The sequence below is a fragment of the Meles meles genome, chromosome 3 (assembly GCF_922984935.1).
Source record: "Meles meles chromosome 3, mMelMel3.1 paternal haplotype, whole genome shotgun sequence".
NCBI lineage: Eukaryota > Metazoa > Chordata > Mammalia > Carnivora > Mustelidae > Meles > Meles meles.
Window position 1 is genome coordinate 44740690 of NC_060068.1, and position 26186 is coordinate 44766875.

Sequence of the window (26186 nt, forward strand, 5' to 3'; positions counted from 1 at the left end):
CTGTGTCATTACCCTGCTGCCTTGTTCTCCACAGGGCTTTTCATTTCCTGACTTCATTGTATTCATTCATATATTTATAGTCGACCTCCCTCGCCGGTTCGGATAGATGCGCCTGGAAGCCTGAGCTCTTGCCTCTTTTGTTCACTGCTGAATCCCCAGAGCCTAGAGCAACCCCTGAGTGCATTGCAGCCCCTCAGCAAATATCTGCTAAATAAATGAACGAATGAATGAATGAATGAATACCAGACACTGTGCTGCAGGCTTTCCCAGCATTCCTTGTGCTGTCCCTACCTTAGAGGTAGGTAATCGCTACTCTGAGTTTGCCAAAAGAACAAAGCAGGAGAAAGATTTTCCAGGGAGCAGAGACACCATGTATCAGAAACTTACTAAAAAAACAAAAACAAAAAAAACCAAAAACAAAACCCAACAACAACAACAAAAAGAAACTACAGCTGTGGAATTCAGGAAAATAAGATTTATTACATTGGTTCCATTTCTTCCTTCACTTTGCCCTGGAAATTCTGATTAACCAGCTTCCTTCCCAAGATATGAAATTTAAAAGAAGTCTGAACAATATAAGGTATAGGGTACATTTTTGAAGTAGCAACAAAAGAAAAATATGAGCATGAAAATGTACCATGCAGGTACATGTGTGGTGTGTGTGTGTGTGCGTGTGCGTGTGTGTCCAAACTACCCCCCCCACCCCCCCATAAACTGAGTGACTGAAGAGTAACTGTGGAACTTGGAAATGGAGCCGTCTGGTCGATAGAAGGGATGACGTTCCATGAGGCAGCTGCTGTGTAATGTGTCTCATCCCCGGCCTTCAAGAGGATGATCCGGTAGGTTGAGCCTTTCCGAGTCTTCAGCTTTCTGCTTCTGTGGCTTCTGCAGCAAACGTACCAATTAAAGTGGTGGGTTTTATGATGACGCCCCCCCCCCCTTAACTGGACTCGGAGCATGACTTCATTTCTTTCCTGCCGTTCTGCAGATGGAAAGGACTTCTCCTGCTCCCACATTGTCCTGATTTAACTCTGGGGCCCGACGCTAAAAAGGCACTCTGTGTCCTATTAACCAAGCCCGTGTGTTGAAGCTGAGCTTCTCGTGTTCGTGTTTCTCAGGGTGTTTCCCTCCTCCTCTTCCTGGCAGCGTCTTTGAAGGAGGGGAGATTTCTTTGGTGAATTAGTGAACAGAATATTTTTCTTAAAAATAGTAGACACACATCTGAGACTTGGAAGCATATGGATCTGGTTTTAGAAGAGAGTATTTTCACAAATTGACCAAAGGAAAGCATTTTTTAAGGAGGTTTCTTGAAAAACCAAATGTTAGTATAAGATATTGATTGAACTGGTAAATATTTACCAACTGCTTTAATAAAAGCAGGTTTCTTCAGCTGAGTCATATGACACAAGATTTTGTTTCTGATTCTAAAAAGTACAAATCTACAAACACATTATGCGTGTGACATAATTTTGTCTTTTCAAGAAAAGTCATACTTACGAGTTAGAGGGAGCAAGGTAGAGCCATACGGAATGTGTTTTCATAATGACAGTGTGCGCCCTTGTGTTTCATGAGCTAACGTAAGTTTTCTTTAGAATTAAAGTCAGCATGCTTCTAATACGTTCTGGTGTCCTGTGACCTCAACTCTGGTTTTTTCCAGAAGAGCAACTGAAACAAGAAATTAGGCTTACGAACTCATTGAACAATATCCATCTTCTTGGCGTCGTCCACAACTTGCTCAGCAAAACAGGAGTCAGAGACACCCTTTTGAAAATAACAGATCACCTTCTCTTCCGTTCTCACCAAGCGTCCTGCCCTCACCCCGTCTGAACATTGTGTTTCCATCAGCATTTCACAATCTTTCTCATCCCTTGCTCCCAGTCTTGACCCGCTGACCTAAGAATCAAGAGAATGTCATGTTAGCGCCTACTAATTAGCGCACTCAGAGAGCCTTTTCTTCTGGCCTTTCAACCTCCTGGAGGTGGGAGCACAGGCTGTCACTGGCATCATGCCGGGAAAATGAGCCTTTACTACATTTTCCCTGTTTTGCAAACAGCAGAATAAGGCCCAGCGGAGACTAGAGATGAATATGCAGGTTAGGAAGAAATTAACCTAAAATGCACTGCCATTTGCCTGATTGTCTTAGAGATGACACAGCACGGCCGTCATCGTCCTCATACCCGTAATGGGATTCTGGGGCCCGTCCCTTCTCCCAGGCTCTCATTCTTGTCCAAATGCTTTATTTCGATACCATCAAACCCGTTTGGTGAAACAATCTTAAGGGAGGAATGTGCTCTGATTAGAAAGTTAAGGAGCCTGTGAACGCGTTTCAGTTTCTGTTAGACACGTTAAGGGGATACTTCAGTTTGTACTAACTAAAGCATTTGGCCTGAGCACTCATTAATCAGTGCTGTTGGCCCAGGGTCTCCTGAGCCTTCTGGGTTTTGGGGGATCAGCTACTGTAATTAAAGGGATGAAATATATCACGGTCACAAACTTACCACATCAGACAATTGAGGGTTTTGAACTGGTGGAATTAATCTTTTTAATTTTTTTTTTCCTTAGGTGTTTAAGATAGAAGTGTTAATGAATGGAAGAAAACACTTTGTTGAAAAAAGGTACAGCGAATTTCACGCCTTGCACAAAAAGGTAAATTTTTCTTCCCCTTTTTCCTTATACGGTAGATGCTCTAAGGTTGAAACTGCTTTCTGTGTTTTCTGAGAGCACGAGTAGTTCTTGGCACAGTAGGATTTCTTTGATCATAGATTAAGTTTTCTTTTCAATTATTTAGTCCCCTGAAAGTGCACTTCCTGAGGAGGTGGGTTTTCTGTTCAGATCTTTTACCTAAATAGATGGGAGTTGCAAGCTTTTGCAGGAATTTGAGAGGTTCACAGAGAATCAGACTCAGACCTGACTCTTTCCATGAAGTAGACCTCACGTGCTTCACAAGGAGAGAAGGAAGCAGATGGTGATCGTGTGGGGAGAAATTTATTAAAAGCGGTGGACACTTACACGTTCCTGGAAAAGATAACACGTGGCGCGTGTATTCAAGGACTCTTTGGTGAACGTGTGTAAGGGGAACACGTATCATTCTTTTGCATTGTAAAGGCCACCGGACAAGTTTGAGTTCTTGGATTCATAACGTTACAAGTCTTAGAGAAAAGACACAAGAATACAGGAAGAGTGGCTGAGTTTGGGGAGAAAGAGTAAAGAATAGAAGGGTGAATATTTTTTTGTTTTCTGCCAAAATTTAATGTTTTGCAGGTTAGGAATTATTACTGAGGGGTTAACATTACCTTGATAACGGGACCTAGCTTGTGAATGTATATACAAGTGTATGTGTTTGCACGTACGTGTAAATGTGTGCCCTGATTCATTTTCTTCACTTCTGTCACTTTATTAGGTAAGAAGTTAGACGGGAAGATACTAAGTAAATACGTTAAGAAAGATAGTCTATTCTTTTAATTTCATTGAAGACCTCTTAAAGTTTCTGGGAACTGTTAGCATATAAATAACATGACAATGTGCTTATTCTGTATTAAAAGTTTCTTAGTGTTCCTTTAAAAATTAGATTTCTCACTTCTTTTTTTCCTTTAAGTCGGGAGAGTGGAATATTGAGTATAAACTTTAACAGGATATTACAGAGAAATTAGTGAAACTCTTTCCCTCTGTATACTTTTCTCTTATGATGGCAAGGGATAATATACATGTCATTCTTCTGTTAAAATTTTGTTAAATCCAGCTTTGCTTCCAAAAGAAACAGTGCAGGTGGATATGGATTTAGACCAGATGTTGCCGTTAGCCTTTATAAAACTCCTACCCGGGGGTCTTAAAGAGGAACAAACTTGGAATCTGGGTCTCCATGCCTTCTTGAGGGATTGTTTTGGCTTGCTTGTGTTTCAAGGAAACAGATTCTGGGGAGATTTCTGCAGGGTACTGCATGAAATAAATTCCTACACTAAGATTAAAACCAGAACCCCAACCCCTGCTCAGCCTTTCAAGAGCCAAGAATGGACCAAGGGGCCTGTCAAAGGCAGGCTCCCTTCCTCACCTCCCAGCTCACCGTGACCTTGACACAACCTTGCCGTCCCCACCAGATACTCCTGGACCAACTCCACACCCGGCACAGCAGATGACTGCCAATTAGGCCCACCCTGCCCCAGAGGCTCCCATGCCACTCACCCCTGCAGGGTCCTTCCTCCTGTTCTCTAACGGGATTTTATTTTCTGCCCAAGATTGATAGGCAGTTCTCAGAAAATCAGAGTCAGAAAAAATTTCTAGGTTGTCTCAGACTCTTCCCTCAAATTCTGCAGTTCCTGTTAATAATTTTAGCTATTCCTGTAATCATATCAGTAGGCCTACCAGAGTTGAGAGTAGAAATTCTCAATTTTCTCAGTTTTGCATGTCTAAAACATCCTGACAGCCTGGTGGGGGGTATTCAGGAGGGCACATATTGCATGGAGCGCGGAGTGTGGTGCATTAACAATGAGTCCTGGAACCCTGAAAAGATAAGAGGAAGTTAAAACATAAAAAATAAAAATAAAAATAAAGCATCCCGACAAAGATGTAGAGATAAAAATAGCTTCATAAGGCAGAGCTGTAGTTATATGCTTACTTACTTCTACATTGCAGCACAGAAAGCAGCTGCCGGATGTCTCCTTTCCTTGCCCAGTGCAATTGTATGTGATCTGGCTTAAAGGTGACTATAGAGGATAGCTAAGTATAGATCATGGTAGGATGTGAAAAAAGCAGAAATCTGTCGCCTTGACTGGAAAACTGTGTTACGGATGAAAATCAGCAAAAAATTTGCTCAGAATACACAGGTTTTATTGCTTGCTACCATGATGTTGTATAGTTTCACTGTTTTATGACCGTTTGGATACCCCTGTTTACATATTTGAATTTTGTGATGTGTTTTAAGTGTTATATTTTTATATGTTTATGTTATATTTTTATATATTTGTATTTTCCTTTTATATTCAGTCAAATCTCTTATTTAATCTTCCGGAAATACTCACCCTTTTCGGCAGTCTGTGCAATTTGCTGTGTGGTCAGTGTCCTGGTCTTTCTGACATTTTACATTGTATTTCTTACTTGGTAAGCGTGTTTGCCTGTGTCCCCATGTTAATTCTAAAATGATGCATGAGTTCTTTACCAAGCTCTTTGCGTCTTTAGAATAATGGGCACATAGATCTTCTCCATACTCTAGAGGCAGACAAGTGTGCCTCCTGGCTTATTGTCAGACTAATTTTGAGGCAGAAACTAAGACCGTTAACCCATTTCACAGTTCGTGTGGTCATCTAAGGAAAGTTCTAAATGATTATTACTCCCCCCCAATTTTTATAATTGTTGATATTAAAATATGAAGATAATATCCCAGTTGTTCACACATTTCTTAGGATTTCTTTCTATTTGTTGAAAACATTCAGGAGGTGGTTTTTTGTTTTTTTTGTTTTTCCTTTCCAATAAATTTTAGACTATAAACCTAAACTTTGCAAAAAGTTTGGGGTCAGGGAAATTATCTGTTGTTACCGACACATATTTCTACTATCATACTATAATTCCTCTTTTCCTTTGTTTCTTGAAAAATTTTTTAAAGATTTTATTTTTAAGGCTAAAATTAAGAAGTCAGGGAATGACAGATGCTGGCGAGGATGTGGAGAAAGGGAAACCCTCCTACACTGTTGGTGGGAATGCAAGCTGGTGCAACCACCCTGGAAAACAGCATGGAGGTTCCTCAAAAAGTTGAAAATAGAACTACCCTACAACCCAGCAATTGCACTACTGGGTATTTACCCTAAAGATACAAAAGTAGTGATCCGAAGGGGCATGTGCACCCGAATATTTATAACAGCAATGTCCACAATAGCCAAACTATGGAAAGAACCTAGATGTCCATCAACAGATGAATGGATAAAGAAGATGTGGTATATACATACAATGGAATACTATGCAGCCATCAAAAGAAATGAAATCTTGCCATTTGCAACGACGTGGATAGAACTAGAGGGTATTATGCTTAGCCAAATAAGTCAATCGGAGAAAGACAACTATCATATGATCTCCCTGATATGAGGAAGTGGAGATGCAGCAAGAGGGGCTTGGGGGGAGGAAAAGAATAAATGAAACAAGATGGGATCAGGAGGGAGACAAACCATAAGAGACTCGTAATCTCACCAAACAAACTGAGGGTTGCTGAGGGGAGGGGGGTAGAGAGAGGGTGGTGGGGTTATGGACATTGGGGAGGGTATTTGCTATGGTGAGTGCTGTGAAGTGTGTAAACCTGACGATTCACAGACCTGTACCCCTGGGGCTAATAATACATTGTATGTTTATAAAAAAAACAAAAGAAAATCATCACAAGGAAAAAAAAAGATTTTATTTTTAAGCAATCTCTACACCCAACCTAAGGCTCGAAATTGCAACCCTGAGATTAAGAGTCATTTACTCTGCTGACAGCCAGAAGCCCCTCTTTTCTTGAACCTTTTTTAGTAAAGCAAATGCTTCTGTGCTAACCGTGTTCCAGCGTGGTGACAATTCTAGTGCAGAAGTTCAGTGTGTAGTTCTTTAGAGCCAGAATGTCCCTGAGCCTGCCTTTACCTCTTCCTGGATCTTAAGTCCTTGGAGCAAATTGCATGGTCTTCCTAAGTCTCAGGTTCTCCATGTGTAGGATAGGAATAATGACAGTACTAACTTCCTAGGGTTACTTTATGAACTAAAGGAGATTGTATGCATCACATGGTTCATTTCCAATCATTTTTTAAAGGTATTTGTTTGAGAGAGTGAGGGTAAGAGAGCACAAGCAGGGGAGCGGCAGAGGGAAGCAGGCGTCCCACTAAGCAGGGAGCCTGATGCAGGGCTCTATCCCAGGACCCTGAGATGATGACCTGAGCCGAAGGCAGACGCTTAACCAACTGAGCCACTCAGGCTCCCTGGTAAATTTCCAATTATTGATAGCTTTCATGAGATCTAATCTTTTCTGTACTCGAGATGGTTTCCTTACACTCGATGATAAAAAGAAGCCTGCTCTATCAAAGGGTTTGCATGTTTTTATAGCCCCTGATGTATATTGCCAAATGATGCTTCAAAATGGTTATAGCAGATTTTAAAACGCAACTGGCATATTTGAAAGTATCACAAAATCTTAACAGGTTTGAATATCCCCCCCCCCCCGAAATTATATTTATGTATGTGGCCTTGCTGCTGTTTTCCTTGGTAGGCCTTCAGTTTGTTTATTAGACATTGTAGTCCCTCTTTTGTCTCTCTGCAGTGGTCTCATTTGTTCTTGCCCATTAGTTTGCGTGGCTTGGTAATAATAACACATTCGCCATTGGCTGGATGTATTTTTCACGCAGGACCTCATGGCTATGACATTTATTTTAATTTACAAAAGCTTTAAATTGGTATGCTCTCTGTTAGGTCAGTTCTCCCTCTTTGCAATTTTGGGTCACATCAGTCATTTCTTCCAGAGCTATGAGGAGTATTTGATTCCTTTTTCTTTTAGCTTTTCCTGGTGGGTGTGTTTCACAGTGAGCACTTTGAACCCCCAGAATCAGCACAGCATTGACTGAAGTGCTGATTCTGGGTATTACCCAGCCAAGCCCAGTCATCTGCCTGTTCAACCAGCATCCCACATGATGAGGCATCCCAGTGCCTCTTGAAGTCTGACAGGTCCTATTGTGTGGTTCTATGTTTAGTCACTTCTCTTCAACAACCCTCCTCACCCACCCTCTCCCATCACAGGCGCTGAGGCCACAAGGTCCGAAACCCTGAGGTGACTCTCACGCCTTTCTCTTACCTCCCGTATTCACAGGGTCATCAAGTACCATTGATTGAGTCCCCTGAGTCCTCAAAATTTTACACTATGCACCGTTTAACTTACCCCTTTCTCCTCTGCCCTCTCAAGCCAATGTCTTACCATTTTATAAGCATTGCTTTGTTTCTGATCCTTGTCTTCTGATTCACACTTTGCTACAGATCAGTTTCCCTAAAGCACCATTTCATTCCATTCTTCATTCTTTCCTTCTTCATTCGTTCTTCATTCATCCTTCTCCATTCCCAAATACATTGCAATGTCTCTGTGTTGTCAACCATATCGTGGACCTTGACCCTCAAGGCCAGTAATCTTAGACTCTCTATAGTTTCCTAAGTAGTTCCTCCTGGGAGGCTCTGGAAGAGAATCGTTTCCCTGCCTTTCCCAGCATCTAGAAGCTGCTCACAGTCTGTGGTTTGTGGCCTCTTCCATCTCGAACGCCAGCAGTAAGTCCCCTGCAGATTCTGTTTCTGTCTTCATCTGTCCGGTCCTCGCATCTCCCCTCTCTGACGGGGACACTTCGGCCTCTCCATTGAGATTACATTGGTGGTAACTGCATAATCCCGGATAATGTCTCGATCTCAAGAGGCTTGATTTAATCCCACCCTTCAGCCATGTACTGTGACACGGTGTCAGGTTCCGAGGACCCGGAGTGGACATCTTTGGGGAGAACCATTATTGTGTCAACCACAATCCTGTTTTCTGGTTGACCTTATTTCTCACTTTCTCGTAAGGAGACAGCAATGGCCACCAAGCCAGTCTCCCCATTCACTCCAGTGTATGAAAATCACTTTTTCTGTCTTTGCTATGCCGTGTGGCAAAGAGGTCCTTAAAATTTGGTTGTCCCTAAGTCTTGTCCAACTAGAAGATGCATTTTTTATAAAAGGGACCATATCTTATCTTTTGTATCTTCCTTACTGCCTGCTAGTGTTGGGCTCTTATTGGGCGGTAAATATTTGGCAAATGGGATGTTTGGAGGATAGTATGCATATTTATGGATTACCGGAGGAATAATTGGGGTGAAAAAAATGGGGTTTGAGCTCACTGTAATTTCCATCCCATGTTACACTTGGGAAGTCTGTTGGAGCTCTCCCATTCCTAGATGGGAAACCCATAACCTGCACCACACTGAAACCCAGGCAGGGCCCGATGTTGTTCGCTGTTCACTTTTCACATAGTATCCTTTTTAAAAATGAAGTGACACAGTTCTCTCCACACCACTCAGGCCCAGACCATGGTGACAGAGAGAGCCTTCAGCTTGCATGTGCTTCTCCTGGGCCCCTGCGACACCTGCCCACATCCCCTAGAGACAGGCAGTTTACCACTTGGAGTGGCGATCCTTGAGAACATCTCAACCTCCTTTAGCTCCCTAAGCCTGCGATCACGGGAGTGGGGAGACCAGCCTCGCCGGCCGGGCCAGCTGCCCAGTCTGTGCCTCCCCGGCTGTTGGCTCTCAGCTCCAGCCCGGAGGTCTCATGGACATAGGGAGCTGGTTCATCACTAAATAAACTGCCCTCATTCTTGTTACTCCCTCCTTTTGGCTTGAATAAAATACTACATTCTTGTATTTGAATTAACGAAGTACACATTTCAGAGGAACCCCAGAGCTGCCTTATGGGGTTAAACCGGACTATGACACATGGCTTGTGTTTCTAGAGGGAACTCTAGGGACGGAGGGAGGCCAAGGTGGAGTGAAAGATTGAATTTTACCCTAAAGGCTCCCCACTCTTCCCTTAACTTTTTTGTTCCATTTTCATCTTTTTATTCATGTGCTCTGGAAAGTATCTGTGTTCCTTTCTGGAAAATGGTCACTATTGCTACGCCTGGGTGGCCCAGTCCATTGAGCATCCCACTCTTGGTTTTGGCTCAGATCATGATCTCAGGGTCCTGGGATCCAGCCGCACGACCGGCTTGGAGCCCAGCAAGGAGTCTGCTTGAGATTCCTTCCCCCACCCCGTTCTTCTGCTCCTTCCCAACACTCATGCACACCCTCTCTCTTTCTCTCTCAAATAAGTAAATAAAATCTTTAAAAAAAATTAAAAAGAAAGAAAGAAAATGGTCCCTGTCACCACTGTATAAATGGCACATTTGCATGAAGTAAGTTCTGAGTATACTCTTCTCATGGTATAAAAAAGAAATAGACGGGCACCTGGCTGGCTGGCTCGGTCTGTGGAGCCTACAGCTCTTGATCCCCGGGTTGTGAGGAACAGTAAATCATCGGAGGGAATGGCAGACGAGTATTTATCTTGTGAGCAGCTGAGCCCTGCTGGAAACATATTGTCTTGGGTTTGTCTCTCCTCATCTAAAGCCATTCATTACTCACCTACAAATGCTGTCACAGGTCCCCGCAGCTACGATGATCGGCTTCCTGCACACTCCTGACGTAAATAAAAAGGAAAAGTGTTTTCAGGACTGTATCTTCAAGATTTAAAAAAGAGAGAAAGTGAGAGACAGATAATGGAGTTGATTTTCTATTTTACAATGTAAGAAATGTCATGATTCAGTAGTTCTAAAGGCAGTTTCTTTTAGCCTTAAACTGGAATTGAATAAGCTTATTACCACAGAATAATTGAGCATTTTGGGCTTTGTTCCTGTTTGAGAAATACCTCAAATGGTGTAGAGGTGAGATAAGTTATTTATTCCCTTACAGACAGTCATAAGTTGTTTCTCTCTCCTTCTCTGTCCCTCCTTCTCCCTCCCTTCCCCTCTTACCTCAATATTGGATCAGTCTCATCAGTAAATGAACATGGCATAGCATTTCCCATTTAACACAATAACACCCACCTTTGAGGGGCGCCTGGGTGGCTCAGTGCATTAAAGCCTCTGCCTTCAGCTCGGATCATGATCTCAGGGATCGAGCCCCGCATCGGGCTCTCTGCTCAGCAGGGAGCCTGCTTCCCTCTCTCTCTCTGCCTGCCTCTCTGCCTACTTGTGATCTCTCTCTGTCAAATAAATAAATAAAATCTTTAAAAAAAAAAAAAATAAAAAACCCCACCTTTGACTCCACACTTCTCTCCCATGTTGCCCCTATTACTCTCCTTTCTTGGCAGAATTCCTTGACAGAGGAGGCTCTCGTTTCCCACTTCTTACTCACCCTTTACCCTTGCTGGGCGCAGTCTGACCGTGCCCACTTCTTGGAACACTTTGCTGCCCAAACGTGTGGTTTCCGCCCCTGCTCAGTGAGGGACTGCCTGCTTTTCCACCCTGCCCCTCGGCGTTGGGGGTTCTCAGCCCCCATTGGAGTGGAACAGATCACCACACACTCAGCAGTATAAAACAAGATGACTGTATCCGCTCAGAGTTTCTTTGGGTCAGGATTCTGCACGTAGGTTTGCTGGGTTCTCTGCTTAGGGTCTCATCATGCCGACATCTGGTGTTGCCGAGTCTGTGGTCCCGTCTGGACTCAGGGTCCTCTCCCAAGCTCATTTTGGGGAGACTCTGTTTCTTACTGTTGTGGGACTGAGGTCCCTTTTTGCTCGCTGACTATTGGCCAGGGGTAGCTCTCAGCTCTTTGAGGCGACCCCCAAGTCGAAGCCATGGGGCTATCACATGGCAAAGCCTGTGGTCTGCTATAGGACCGCATCTCATAAAAGGTGACCTCAAGGGAGTGACTATCCCCTGCCATGTTCACAGATTCTGTCCGTACCCAAGGGAAGGGATACCATAGCACATGGACCAAGAGACGGGGTCTTGGGAGCTGTTCTAGGATTCTGCCATCACCGTAATTTTTTTTCCTGTCTGTGCCGACGGAGAAACTCCCACTGTCATATAGTTCCATGGCTCTGGATTCCACTTAGGTATCTAATGCCCAGATCTACGACCCCTATCGACCTGCCTACTGGTTATCTCTATTTGAGTGCCCGGTGGGCCTCCTGTTAAAATCACCAGAAGCAAACAATGGATTCCTTTATGCCAGGATTATTTTTGGTTGGATGTAACAGAAAGTTGACTAGGTTTCTTAAACAAGTGAGAGATGATTCTCACACAGCAACAAAACTAAAAGCAGGCAGTCCAAGCTGATGTAGTAATTCCACAGTATCGGGGGCACCTGGGTGGCTCAGTGGGTTAAGCCTCTGCCTCCGGCTCAGGTCATGATCTCAGGGTCCTGTAATCGAGTCCCGCATCGGGCTCTCTGCTCAGCAGGGAGCCTGCTTCCCCCCTCTTTCTGCTTGCCTCTCTGCCTACTTGTGATCTCTGTCCGTCAAATAAATAAGTAATTCCACAGTATCCATGTTCCAAGCTCCTTTTTTTTTTAATTTTATTTTAACCTTTGCACCTGCCTTGCATCCTTCTGGTTATATGTAGTCGCTGTCCCTCCAGCCTTGTTTCTGCATTTCTTTCAGGATGAAGGGCCATTTTCTTTTTTCTTTTCTTTTCTTTTTTTTTTTCTCTTCCTCTTCTTTTTTCTTTTCTTTGTTCTAAGCATCTCTTCTTTCTCCATATCCCCACAGCCTCTACTTGTCCTGTTTCCACTGTCAGGACCATAGATAGCCTAAATCACCCTGGTCTTTTGCCTGGATTTCTTCTGCAGAAGCTTCTGACCAGTCTCCCCACATTGACTCCCACCCTCTTACAGTGCATCTCGCTTATGAAATCTAGCATGACCTCCTTAAAGTAAATTTCTATGAGGTCATTCCCTTGCTGAAGACATTCACGAAGCTTCCCATATAAAATGAACACAACTTCCTGCGTAACCTCCAAGGCCCTACAGTGTGCAGTGCCGCCTCCCTGAACCCGTCTCCTCCTGGCTGTGTCCCGAACACCAGGCTCGGCCCCTGCTCCCCATTGGTCCATCTGCTGTCACGTTCCTTCGCCAGCTCCTTCCCTGGCTCCCCACCTGCATGATTCCCACCGCTCCTCAGACATTCCCATCTCACACAGTCCTTCAGCTCCCACCCTTTTCTGTTACTATCTGCGCCCACCCTGTTTTATTACCTCGTGTATTGTTTCTTGTCTTTTCCTGGTATGTGAGCCCCACACGCACCAGGAGTGTCTCTAGCCCTGGACTGACATGGAGGAGAAGCTCAGTGTCTTCTGCTCCACCACTGCCTTCAGGGGCTCTTGCTCCCTCCAGAACTGATCTTTTCTAATAGCGGATTATCTCCTTGATTATTCATCTTCCCGTATTATTTACTGCATGGAAGCAACCTTCTCCCAGAAAGTCCCCTCTCCAAATCTGCTGTCCTGCGATTCCCTTCCTCAGACGGATGGGGCAGAGCTTTGAGTCCTGATCCTCTTTTTCTTCTTTGCTTTAAGCCATTTTCTGGAGTTACAGCCTTAGCTTCCTTTGTATAGAAGAAGCCATAGAAGGTCAAGGTGCCCAGTGTGTTCTTAATCTGAAGATCTGTATGAAGTCACATAATTCTTCCATCATTTCTTTGAGAATTTCTTTTCTCCTTTATGGAATGCTTATTGATTTTTTTTATTAACCTTCCTGGATTAATCCTCATGGTATTTTTCTTTTCACCTAACTTTGCCCTCTCTCTCTTTGTTGTACAGTCTGAGAGACGTCTATGACTGTATGTTCTACCTCTTTTAATTTTTTACTTCCATCTCATGTTTTTTTTATTTTCTAAAAAAAACTCATTCTTTTTTTTAAATAGCAACTCTTCTTGTTTTATAGAAGCAATATCTTCTCAAATCTCCCTGTAGGTACTAAGTAGGTATCAAAGATCTCCTCTGTTACTTGTTTTCTTTGCAGTTCATTGTTCCACTTGTTTTTCTTGTTCTTTCTTCTTCATAGTGCTGTCTTTGCTGACATAGCTAGCCTCAGTTGCCCATCCAACTAGAGGAATTATTCTTAGTGTTTGTCACTGGTACCTCTGCCTTGGGCACGCATGCCTGGTCCCTCTGTAGGGTGTATCAGCTGGAGGGGCTTCGTCATAGGGAGTGAGAGGAGAGAGCCAGCTGTTAGAGTGGGATCCCCACAACAGGATGAGTAGAATGGGATGCCATCATTCTGCCCAAATCTTTCATTCATTTTCCTGAGGGACACTGACCCTTTTTTATGGCGTAGGTGTATGAGTGCTAGAGATGCGGCCTGATTGCTAGCCCCTTGCTTATGGAGGGTAAGGGTAGAGTGTCCATTGGCATGAACCATGATGTTGTGCACGAACCATGTGTCATCCCTCTTCTTGGTTCTGCCCTCCTCTTACACCAGTTCCGAGCACAAATCTCTCAAGTCTGCTGAGAAGACGTGGGTCTCCACTCTTTGTGATTCCTTTCTTTCTTTCTTATTTATTTATTTATTTATTTGACAGAGAGAGATCACAAATAGGCAGAGAGGCAGGCAGAGGGAGAGGGGGAAGCAGGCTCGCTGCTGAGCAGAGAGCCCAATGTGGGGCTCGATCCCAGGACCCTGGGATCATGACCTGAGCTGAAGGCAGAGGCTTTAACCCACTGAGCCACCCAGGCGCCCCTATGATTCCTTTCTTGAGGTGGCCTGGCCAGGGGCTTTCTCCTCTGTTTTCTTCATTGACATACCCCTGCTTTCTGTCTTGTAGAAAGTTCTTGATCTCCTGGTAATTACTTCTTCTCTGCCCCTTTGGTTTCATTCTTCTATGTCCCATTACCTTTGGCTTTTTGCCTTTTTTTTTTTTTTCTTTCTTTTCTGGAAGTCTATCAAAATTAAATTCAGGTACATAAAACAGAAAGTCCAAATACCAGTACCCCTCCCTTGCTTCTGGGACCTGTAATAAATCTTGTGACTCTATGTCCTTTCCGTGGGTATAATGAAACCGTACCTTTAGTCAAAACAAGCCTGTGGGGTTCATTTCCCCAGTGTGGGAGCTCAGATGCCCAGGGCTTGTGCCCCTCCCTCAGCAGGTCATAAGCTATATATTCTTTTTTTTTTTTTTAAGATTTTCTTTTCTTTTTAAATAAGATTTTATTTATTTATGCGTGTGTGAGAGAGAGAGAGCAAGCACAAGCAGGCAGAAAGGCAGGCAGAGGCAAAGAGAGAAGCCGGCTCCCTGCTGAGCAGAGAGCCTGATATGGGACTCCATCGCAGAACTCTGGGATCATGACCTGAGCTGAAGGCAATGGCTTAACTGACTGAGCCACTCAGGCACCCCTAATCTGTATATTCTTAATCAGCTCTGGCTTCTCACTACAGTCTCAGTAGGTTTTCCAAGTTTTTAATTAGAACATTAAACTTCATTCTGCTTTAGTCAGTGTATCAGTTTCAATATTGCTGCGGTAACATATTAACGCAAACTTAGTGGCTTAAAACAAGACAGATTTACTTTTCTACCCTTCTTTTTTTTTTCATTTTTAATTTTTAAAATTTCCTTTCAGTGCATCAGAATTCATTGTTTATGCACCACTCCCAGTGCTCCATGCAATACGTGCCCTCCTTAATACCCACCACCAGGCTCACCCAAGCTCCCACCCCCCCCCCCTCGCCCCTTCAAAACCCTCAGATTGTTTTTCTGAGTCCATAGTCTTTCATGGTTCATCTCCCCCTCCAATTTCCCTCAGCTCCCTTCTCCTCTCCATCTCCCAGTGTCCTCCATGTTATTCCTTATGCTCCACAAATAAGTGAAACCATATGATGATTGACTCTCTCTGCTTGACTTATTTCACTCAGCATAATCTCCTCCAGTCCCGTCCATGTTGATACAAGAGTTAGGATGTTTACCCTTCTTGAGGTCAGAAGTCTGAAATGAGTTTCACTGGGCTAAAATCAAGGCATCACGAGACTGAAGGGAAGCATCCGTCCCCTTCCTTTCCAGCTTCTAGAGATCACCTGGGCTCTGGACCATTCCTCTGGGGTGGAAGCCAGCCATGTAGCATCTTCCAGACTCCCCCTGACTCTGACCCTCCTGCTTCCCCTTTACAAGGAATTTTACTATTACACTGAGCCCACCTGAATCATCTAGGAGAGTCACTCCGTTTTAAGACCCCTAATTTAATCACCTCTGCGAAGTCGCTGGCCGTGTAAAATAAAGTAACATTCACAGGTTAGGGTGTCAATGTCGTAGACAGGCTGAGCCTACCACAGGCAGCTCTAACTCAAGTTCCAAAAGGATTTTCCTTTTTTATGTGGTTCCTTCAGACTGCTGCCCAGAAAGGCTTAGCGGAGTACCATGATTTTTCTTGAACAGATTTTGGACCTAATTCTTAGGAGCATTGGAAGCATCAGTCTTTCTCTTTTAAAAAGCTAAAGTTCATTCTGTTCCAGACTTTTGAGAAACTTTCCAAATGGTGTGGTCTAATTTGCATGGCATTTCCAGCGGGATGGTTATAAACATTGCATTTTATTTGACTTTTTATGTGAACTAATATGTAGAAAGTCTTTTAATCAGAAACGTACTTCTTCTGAGCAAAATTTCCTTCTATTAATTGATTTTGGAAATTCTGAACTACTTTACCTCCATAATGATGCATTCACTAAACTTTTTTTTTTTTTTGCATTTACTGAACATACAGTTTTTCAGAAAAAAATAATTCTAGTGCGAAATACTAGATGATACCCAACCATAACAACTACCAGAAACCCAAAACTCTTATTCTGAAACCAGAACATTTAGGATAGCTAAACAATTTTTTAAAGATTTATTTTATTTTATTTATTTGAGAGAGAGAAAGAAAGAACAAACAGTGGGGGAGAGAGACTCTCCAGCAGGCTCTGCTGAGCAGGGAGCATGACACAGAGCTTGATCCCTGGATTCTGAGATCAAGACCTGAGCTGAAACCAGGAGTCAGACCCTCAACCAACTGAGCCACCCAGGTGCTGCTAAGAGCTTTTTAACAGAATTTAAATATAATTACATTTTCTTCTGTCTTTTTATTGGAGATAGTAGTGGTTCATTTTCTTTTATTGGCTTTCCCTCCTCAAAGAATGTGTTTATAACTGAGACATTTTTTTTTCCTGTTTCTGTCTTTATAGCTGAAGAAATGTATAAAAACTCCAGAAATCCCTTCTAAACATGTTAGGAACTGGGTCCCAAAGGTCTTGGAACAACGGCGACAAGGTTTGGAAACATATTTACAGGTAAGACATGTTTAGATCTTCAGTTAATATAATGTAACTTAAATAAACTTGTATCTCAGTATTTTATTCTCACAACTTATGGTGAGATGCAAAGTACATCAAGCAAACATTAATTCTTGATTAAAATAAAAAAGGTTTAAAATTATAAATATGTTGTTGGTTCTTTTAGCTTTAATCAGCTTCTATTTGTAATAATGTGAATGGAGGAAGTGAAAATTGCGTGTCACCCTAAAAACCAATGGAGAGAGGGTCTTTCCATTTCTCAGTTCAACTCTACACATTACTGTGTCTTTGGGTTTTTGTTTTGTTTTGTTTTCTCTCCAAGATTTTGAGAGATGCTTTCTCCTAGCATTTGCTATGGGGCTAGCTATGGGGTTTAGGTTGCTGGGGACATAGAGAAACTGAATTTTTGTTGGCTCTGGCTAGTCCATCTGTGGAATCATATTGAGAATTGGAGTATAAAAATTGCCTCTGATGAGGGACCGACCTTTAAAATTAGAATGTGTGCTTTTAAACGAATGCATTCACATGCTCTTTTCTGCCACTGAGAGGAGCAAGCAGAACTATGGAAGTTGGAGGATAAGACAACACTTGTCTGGAGTGAAAAGGAAAAGCAAAAGGAACGTTAGAACAATGTCATCTTCTCTGTTTTCTGTTTTAAGATTTTATTTCATTATTCGACAGAAAGAGGGAAAGAGCAAGCACAAGGGGAACAGAGGCAGGGGAGAGGCAGGCAGAGGGAGAGAAGCAGGCCCCCCGCTGAGCAGGGAGCCCGATGCGGGGCTCGATCCCAGGACCCTGGGATCATGACCTGAGCTGAGGGCAGAGCTGAGGGCAGAGGCTTAACCGATGGAGCCACCCAGGCATGCCTGTTAGTTTCTCGGCTTTAAAATACAAAGGGCAGAGGCTTAGTATGAATATTCTATATCCTAGTTGATCCACAGAGCACCACAGAGGGCAGATGCAGGGACAGCTCTGGCCAGGTACTCAGCCACGACACTGATCCCCTGAGAGAGATGCATGGGAATGACCCAGTGAGTATGGCCGAGAGGATGAGGAAGAGAAGAGCTGGACCTCACCCAGGGGTTATGGCTTCGCCATGACGATCTCTCCCTCTGAGACATGTGATGTCGCAGAAACAGCAGCTCGTACCGTGCTTTCCTCGAATAATACCGCACGACCCCTTTCAGCTTTCACGCCAGAATAGATGCTGTGTAGACGAGTCGCTGGCGGCTCTGGGAAGCCAGCACACGGTGTGCGTGTCAGACTTTCTGGGTGATTGTGCCTGAATCGCTCTCGGTTAGAAGTTGTGGGGAAGCTGTCCCCGCAGGCTTGTACTCGGTGGTAAATTCAGACGACTCTCTCCCAGTACAAAGATGCCAGGAGTCTCCTGGTGGCCTTGTCTAGTCTTCCTGTCTTGACAGCGTTCAGCAAGGAAAGCTGACGTGCTGAAGGCCTGGCGAGCATCTGAGGAGGGCTCTCTGTACTGTTCTTGTGCTGCTTTGGGGCGCTGCGGACAGACCCTTCCCTGCGTCTCTCTGGAAGTGGGAGATGGAAGGAGACGGGGCCACAGATGACAGGAACGTGTGTGGCGGCGTTTTTGAGGCTGTGTATACGGGCCTGGGAGACTTCCAGAGATCCTGGCAACACTGTCGGGCAAAATCAAACCAAAAAAAACCACGAGACTTTAGACGTTGTATGCGAAGGGTAAGAATTCATGTTCTCTGTAATTAAACGAAATAGGTAAACAATGCATTCTTATAGGCCGCATTTTCCACAGATATTGTATATCTTCAGGCTTTCGCTGTGAAACGTGTTCCTCTTTCTCCTCCCGCTGAATTTGACACATGACTTCCATTACTCCTCAGTGTAAACAGTTTAAGTTTGTACTTGGGATGTAAATATGCCGATAAAATCATCTGGCACAGAGAGGAGTTTACAATGACTCTCAAATTGAGCTTAGAATTTTCTATTCTCAGAAATAGGGCTTGAAAGATGTGGTTAGGGACCGAGAGGGCTTGCTTCCTGCCGTGCATTTAATACTCATTTTCTTGTCGCTCGGGTCCCCAAGGAGGTCCAAGGAGCTCTCTCGTCTCCCTTCTCTTCCTGATTCTGTTTGAGGGCAGTGGGAGTTAGATGGAAGTTGCAAAGATGAGTGGGAATGTTTTATCAATGTCAAATGAAATGAAAACCCTGGCTCGCATGTCAGTTTTGGATATCTTTTGATGTTCAAGTCTCTGTAGGAGTAAGACAGTCTCGGCGTGCGCTGGACAGGATGGCCCTGTTCTGGCCCGTAAAACTGAGAAGGTGTTCACACCCCACCTCCGTAGCACCTAAAGCTCCCAGTGACATTAGAATGTTTTCCAGTCCAGCCCGCCTCTTGCCCCTCAGTTATGCTCAGGATTATCCTTCTGGCCTCAGTTTCCCAACAATAGAACAGGCAGATTAGCACTTGAGAGGGCCACAGAAAACAACTGTGCCCCTTGTCCAAAGATTGGCCAGTACCTTCAGGACCATGAGGGAGTGTGACAGCATTCCTAAGGTTGCCCCCACTGATCTTCTATTTTAGAGATGGAGAAACTGAGCCCTGGTGTGGTTACAAAACCTGCCTCGCTCCCTGGAGTTCATCAGTCAAAAACCTGGACTGAAATTTTAGTTTCTTAACTCCCTGGAGGCTCTTTCCATTCTGCATTGTGGATTTCCTAATGTCTCAGCCTTGACATAGTTTCACGTAAGGATATTATTTATTAATAATCATAAAAGAAAAGGCCGTATAATCATAAACGGTCACAATTTAATTAACTGAACCTCGACTCCCTTGATAGATTGGTGATTTTTTTTATTTTGTTTTTGTTTCTGTTTTGTTTTGTTTTTATTTTGATTGGTTATTTTTAAAATCTGTAACTTGAATATGTAGAATCCTGTGAAAACTGTCAGCATACATCTGTTTTCCCTGTTAAGTCATCTGCAGAGAAACCCACATCTTAAGAAGAGTGTATTACATTGGGGGGGGGGGTCCCAAAGTGATTTGGCCCTTGGACAAGATTTATAGAATACATCCTGCTTTTTTTTTTTTTATTTTATTTATTTGACACAGAGAGAGAGCACAAGCAGGGGGAGTGGCAGGCAGAGGGAAAGAGAGAAGCAAGCTTCCTGCCGAGCAAGGAGTCCATTGCAGGGCTCAATCCCAGGACCCCTGGGATCGTGACGTGAGGCAGATTCCTAACCAGCTGAGCCATCCCAGAATACATCCTGCTTTGAGATGACTTCCTGTTTTTACTGAGACCCCCTTTGAAATAAAAGTACAAAAACTCCACAAGGAATGAACCTCCACGGGTCCATGCATGGATAGGCAGGGGTAAAAGGGATCATCAGAGGACGAAAAATTTTCAACAACTTTCGAGAAGATGGAATGTTCTGCTAATGCATGAATGGATACAGCAGAGAGCAGAAAGCAGCAGCCCCGAAGGCCTGTGGTAGAGGCAGGAGGCTACCTGCCCGTGGCTTTGCTGGAGAATTTCTGGATTCAAAATCGGCAGGTGCAACTGAGAATCAGTGGGGCCATTCAGAGTGCACACATGGGACAGGTGGCCTGGCCACTTGTTCTCTATAGAATATAGGCAGCTTGATGTTTGTGACTGGGCCAAAATTATTTTCAGAGACTTCTCTGTGCAAAACAAAACAATACACCGAGATATTAAGTAGAATGACCCTATGGAGAGCTAAGGCTTCTCGTGTAGATAGTAGGGCCCCCAGTTCACAACCCTGTCCCTGCCAACTGAGCCCCGAGGACAGCTGACCACATTGCACGCTCCGCCCACACTGTCTTTCCACGTGGAAGGAGGTCCGACAGAGCCACAGAGGAAAACCCACACGCGCTCCGCCCCCGCCCCCGCCCCCCTGCTTGCTTCAGTGAGATCTGATGATAACCAGGGATCACCAGGCCTTTGAAGAACAAAAAAAGACCAAGATGAACTGAAACACTGGCTTGTCAGCATAGAGATACTTCACAACACAAAACATGTCCCCAGAATTGGTTTAATAAATCTAGAGAGCTGCCCCAAAGCGTAACATCCAAAAGATGACACTAGGAAATTATAAGTCGAGTGGTCGGGGACACAGAGGAGTTCTTGGGTTTTGTTGTGTCCTCCCACTGGAAGTATTATGTAGCTGCTCTCCATTTGGGAAACCATTCCCAAAAGTACAGATACAAAATCTCTCCACCAAAAGACAAGACACTGCAGATCTATCCGGGTCTAACATCCTGGAGTCCTAGAAAGAAAGAAGAGGGGAAACTACCAAAGTAGAGGAGGAGATAATCAAAGGAAAATAGTTGACCATTTCCCCAAGCTGGGGGCTGGGAGCCTGTAACGGAGATAAGGTGCAGAGCATCAAAAATGATGGAAACCCACCAAGGCTTAGACACAGTGGCAGAATATCAGTATGTCGGAGATGAAGATCCATCCATACTCTCCCAGAAAAGAAAAACAAATGGTGAGCAAGGTTGAGGTTCATTGGTGGCTTCATTTCCTTATCTGAGGCTGGCTTCCTAGGCGGGTCCCTCTCTCTTCTTCAGTAGCAACGTGAAATTAAAAGCTGGCTTGGTTTTTAGACAGCCATCATCCGTGGGAAGTTTGCATTCAGACCTTGTTGCGTCTGTTGCAATACTGAGAGATTTACGTTTCTGAGAAAGGGACCCACGTCTTAGGTCACTTCCTTAAGAACAGCAGAGGCTTATGTTTTCCTCTTTTTCATAAGGAGGGAACCACAGTTAAACATACAGGGAGGGGCAGCTGGGCGGTTCAGTCAGTTAAGCGTCTGACTTCGGCTCAAGTCCTGGCATCGAGCTCTATGTCTGGACTCGCTCCTCAGCGAGAATTCTGCTTCTCCCTCACGCTCCCCCTCTTCCCCCACTCATGCTCGCTCTCTCAAATAAATAAAGTCTTTAAAATCTATATATATACAGGAAGTGTTGGGAGGTAGGGTGAAGTGGCTCATAGAAATCATGATTAAGGATGATCTAAGCTAAAAAAAAGAAAAGCCTTAAAATTCACTGGAAGAAGATATTTGCCCAGCTGGTGTGGGGCGTGTTATCTAGTACACACAGACTGCTGTCTTCAGAAGACTCGATTACCTAGCTAGACTGCCTCTCATGTGTTTTTATTTTTTTTATTTATTTATTTTTTTAAAGATTTTATTTATTTATTTATTTGACAGCGAGAGAGAGAGAGATCACAGGTAGGCAGAGAGGCAGGCAGAGAGAGAGAGAGAGAGAGAGGGAAGTAGGCTCCCTGCCGAGCAGAGAGCCCGATGTGGGACTCGATCCCAGGACCCTGAGATCATGACCTGAGCCAAAGGCAGCGGCTTAACCCACTGAGCCACCCAGGCGCCCCTCTCATGTGTTTTTAAAATCATGCAAGACAGTGTACTGTTCTGTTGAGCCAGGAGTCTGCCATGGACCAGAGTTGTTTTGTTTTTTTTAACTCGGCCAGTAGTACACGGAGCATTTATTAAAATTGACGCTGTGGGCTTGACAGTGTGTCCTTACCAATTCTTGAGGCAGTGAGCTATAAGTTCTATATAAGTGAGCTATATGAAGTTTGCTAAGCACGCTAATCAATCAGACTTGGCTTGCTGATCTCTAAGAAGAAAGGTGTGTTAAAATGTCCCACTTACATTTCTGTGATTGCTCCTATGATAGAGCTAAGGGCGACCATCCCTGCTTTCTCCTGGCCCCTCTCTTCCTGAGTTTTTGCTTTTCTTGCCTGCTATTGGATTGGTGGCAGATTCCACCCCCCTCCCACCGCCTTTTTTCTCTTTCCATTTTCTCTCCTCTGTTAGTTTGTATCTGTTCTTGTCGAAGTTACCTGTTTTCTTTAGTCTCCTCCTGAACATGACAAGGACCTTGGGATGTTTCAAGTCTGATCACTCAAGATACGGGATGCTGGGTTGACAGCCTTTTTTTTTTTTTTTTTTTTTTTTTTTTTTTTTTTTTAGCACTTGGAAAATATTGTGCTGCTCCATTCTGGCTTCTGTGCCTTCTAAAAAAAAATCCACGGTCATATTATTGTTTCTCCTCTCTATGTAAGATGCTGTTTTAAGATGTTTCTTTTCAAGATTTTGTCTTTGTTATTGGAAGCTTAATTATGGTGTGTCTCAGTGCATATTGCTTTGGGTTTTTCTTGTTTGGAGTTCTCTTCTTTCTCTTCCCTTCCTGCTTTCTCCTCTCCCTCCAGGACTGTGATAATAGGAATACATGGATTTTTGCTCTGGTCCCACAGAGACCTGGGTCTTCTCTGTGGTTTTGTTTCAGACTTTTTCTCTCCATTGGTCAGATAAGGTCATTGCTGTTTTTCTATCTTTCCATTTGCTGTCTTTTTCCTCCGGTCCTTCCATCCTGCTATTGAACCTGGTCCACGGAGCTTTTTATTTTGGTCACTGTATTTTTCAGTTCTAAAATTCCCACTGATTCTTCTTTATAGCTTTTATTTCTGTGCTGACCCTCTATATTTCTTTTTTTTTTTTTTTTAAGATTTAATTTTTTATTTGACAGCATGCACAGGCAGTGGGCGGGGCAGAGGGAGGGTGAGAATTGGACTGCCAGTTGAGCAGGGAGCCCAACACGGGGCTTGACCCCAGACCCCTGGGATCATGACCTGAGCTGAAGGCAGACGCTTAATGATTGAGCCACCCAGGCGCTCCCCTTTATGTTTCTTTGTTGAGTTTTCATATTGTTTCTTTTGTTTCAGACGTGTTCATAATTACACACTGAAACATTGTTACCAAAGCTTCTCTACAGTCACTATCAGATAGTTCTAACATCTTTGTCTTCTCAGTGTTGGCATCTATTGATTGTCTTTTTCATTCAGTTTGAGATATTCCTGGATTTGATATGATAAATGGTTTCACTTGATTCCTGGACATTTTTGCATGATGTTATGAACTCTGGCTCTTATTTAAACCTCCTGTCTTGGGGCTCCTGGGTGGCTCAGTTGGTTAAGCATCTGTCTTTGGCTCAGGTTATGATCTCAGCAACCTGGGATGGAGTCCCACAATGGGCTTCCCTGCTCATCGGGGAGCCTGCTTCTCCCTCTTCCTCTGCTCCTCCCCCTTCTTGTGCTCTCTCTCCCTCTCTCTCTGACAAATAAATAACATCTTAAAAAAACATATTTAAACCTCCTGTGTTAGCTGTCCTTTTAATATGACACTGTTCAGTCCAGAGAAGGTGGGGTATGGAGGACTCTGGCTTTTTTCTGCCAGGTAAATGTAGAAGACCAGATTCCCCATTTGGCCTTCGTTGACTTCTGGGCTGGGAGCGGTGTCCTTCATGACTGCTAAGAGGACGGGAGTTCTGGCTCCCCACTATGTATCCACTGACCCTTGGATAGAGCACATTCCCGGCTTGGACAAGGGATGAGAGTCCTGGCTTCTTGGCTCCCTACTTGACATCTCTGATACCACCCTAGGATTGAGTGCCTTGTTGCAGCTTCATGAGGGTGGAAAGCTGGGCTTCCCACTGGGATTCCGCTTCCGGCTGAACCACCCCAGAACCCCCCGGCTTGAGTGGAAGTGGACCACCAGTCTTTTCTTTAGTGCTTGTGTTGAGTAGAGTGGTCAGTGTCTTAAGGTTTTCTGTCTTGCTAGGCTGTCTCTTTTCCAGTCTTTTCGCTAGAGGAAACAGACTCTTATCGGGGCTTGACTTGTCTGCCTCTCTTGGTATTGCCTGGCTTCTGGCTTTTTCTGCTCCAAGTCGAGATACATGAGGCAAAAGGAAAACCCAGGAAAGAGAAAAACTCACCATTGTGTCATTCATTAGATGCTGCAGATTTCATTTCTTCCCTCGACCTTAGATATAATGTTCACTGTAATGTGTGAGTTGTATTTGGCAGGAAGAAGAGTGAAAAGTGTATCTCTTCCATCCTAATAGAACTGGAAGTCTATCCTTTGACTTTAACGTTCTTTTTTTTTTCTATAGGGGTGCCTGGGTGGCTCAGTGGGTTAAAGCCTCTGCCTTTGGCTCAGGTCATGATCCCAGGGTCCTGGGATCGAGGCCCGTATCAGGCTCTCTGCTCAGCGGGGAGCCTGCTTCCCCCTCTCTCTCTGCCTGCCTTTCTGCCTACTTGTGATCTCTGTCTGTCAAATAAATAAATCTTTTTTAAAAAATAAATAAATAAGGATTTATTTATTTGACAGAGACAGAGATCACAAGTAGGCAGAGAGGCAGACTGAGAGAGAGGGGGAAGCAGGCTCCCTACTGAGCTGGGAGCCTGATGTGGAACTCGATCCCAGGACCCTGAGATCATGACCTGAGCCGAAGGCAGAGGCTTAACCCACTGAGGCACCCAGGCGCCCCAACTTTTAAGTTTTAATATTGTGTTTTTTTGTTTGAGAAATTCTCTTTGCTTTTTTTCCCCCTCCTAATCTGCTGGATGTTTGTGTGGGGGTCAGTCTGATCTTTTTGAGCACATTGTCTCAATTTTTCCTGAGAAAAATGGTAATCACCATTTACTATTTGAATCCAGTAGTCCATTTTTAGTGTTTTTATAATTTTAAGATTTTTTTAAATGAATAATTTACAGAAATTTAAATAAGGAGAAAAGTGGAAGACAACTTCACTAGAATTTTGATTGGAATTTCAACACAGCAAACCCAAAGTCAAAGTCTTAGTCTTTGTTTCCTCTGTTATAAAAGGGCAGCAGCATCCTTCAAACAGTATACTTAGCTGATGAATGGGTCATGAATTGTTACACATGAACCTGAAATATAAATCATCTTGTAAGCACTATAAAATCTTCAGATTAGATATATCTCTAATTAATATATACACGTTATGTGTGTGTGTGTGTGTGTGTGTGTGTGTATAAAATATGTTCCAGTTTATCATTTCTTCTGGTTCTTTTTCTTAGTCATGATTGTTGAAATCCGTATCTTTGGAAACCTTGGTGATCAGTAGATTTATTGAAGAGACAGTGACATATCTTTGCTGCATTATTGCAAAATACTTTCCTTTTTCGTTTCACAGTCACAACTAAAACGACTAAACTGTTTTTTAAAAATTCTTCACTGCTGTTTCCTTCCATCCACCTTTGTATATGCTTTTGTCAAATAAAAAAGCATTTGTTAAATAAATCTTGGTACACAAACATCCCAAAAAGTGGAAAAAATAGTGTTCCACATACTTTTAGCAAAATGAAATGGTCCAGGTTCTTGATGCAAAATAATGTATGGTAAGGTTCTTCCTTTTGAATGAACAGCTCCAAGAGAATACTGGATTTCCTTTTTCATCATTGATCCCTAAGTATGAGAAAATTCGTCTGTGATGGCGTCTGAAGTCTCACGATCTGTGATTTTCCCTATGCAAGGGATTTTGCTATATATCGT

At 43.6% G+C, this 26186-nt stretch overlaps 1 protein-coding gene across 4 annotated transcripts in view; it reads left to right on the forward strand.

The window, feature by feature from the left end:
* The window catches only part of SNX24 (sorting nexin 24), a 160415-nt gene that overhangs the window by 86102 nt on the left and 48127 nt on the right, over positions 1-26186 (forward strand). For 3 of the 4 annotated variants that reach the window (XM_046000978.1, XM_046000977.1, XM_046000979.1), the window contains exons 2-3: positions 2563-2646; positions 16701-16805. In XM_046000978.1, the coding sequence (XP_045856934.1) occupies positions 2563-2646; positions 16701-16805 (189 nt within the window). Of the gene's footprint in view, positions 1-80; positions 299-2562; positions 2647-16700; positions 16806-26186 lie in introns of all 4 variants that reach the window. The other variant, XM_046000976.1, reaches the window with a different exon arrangement.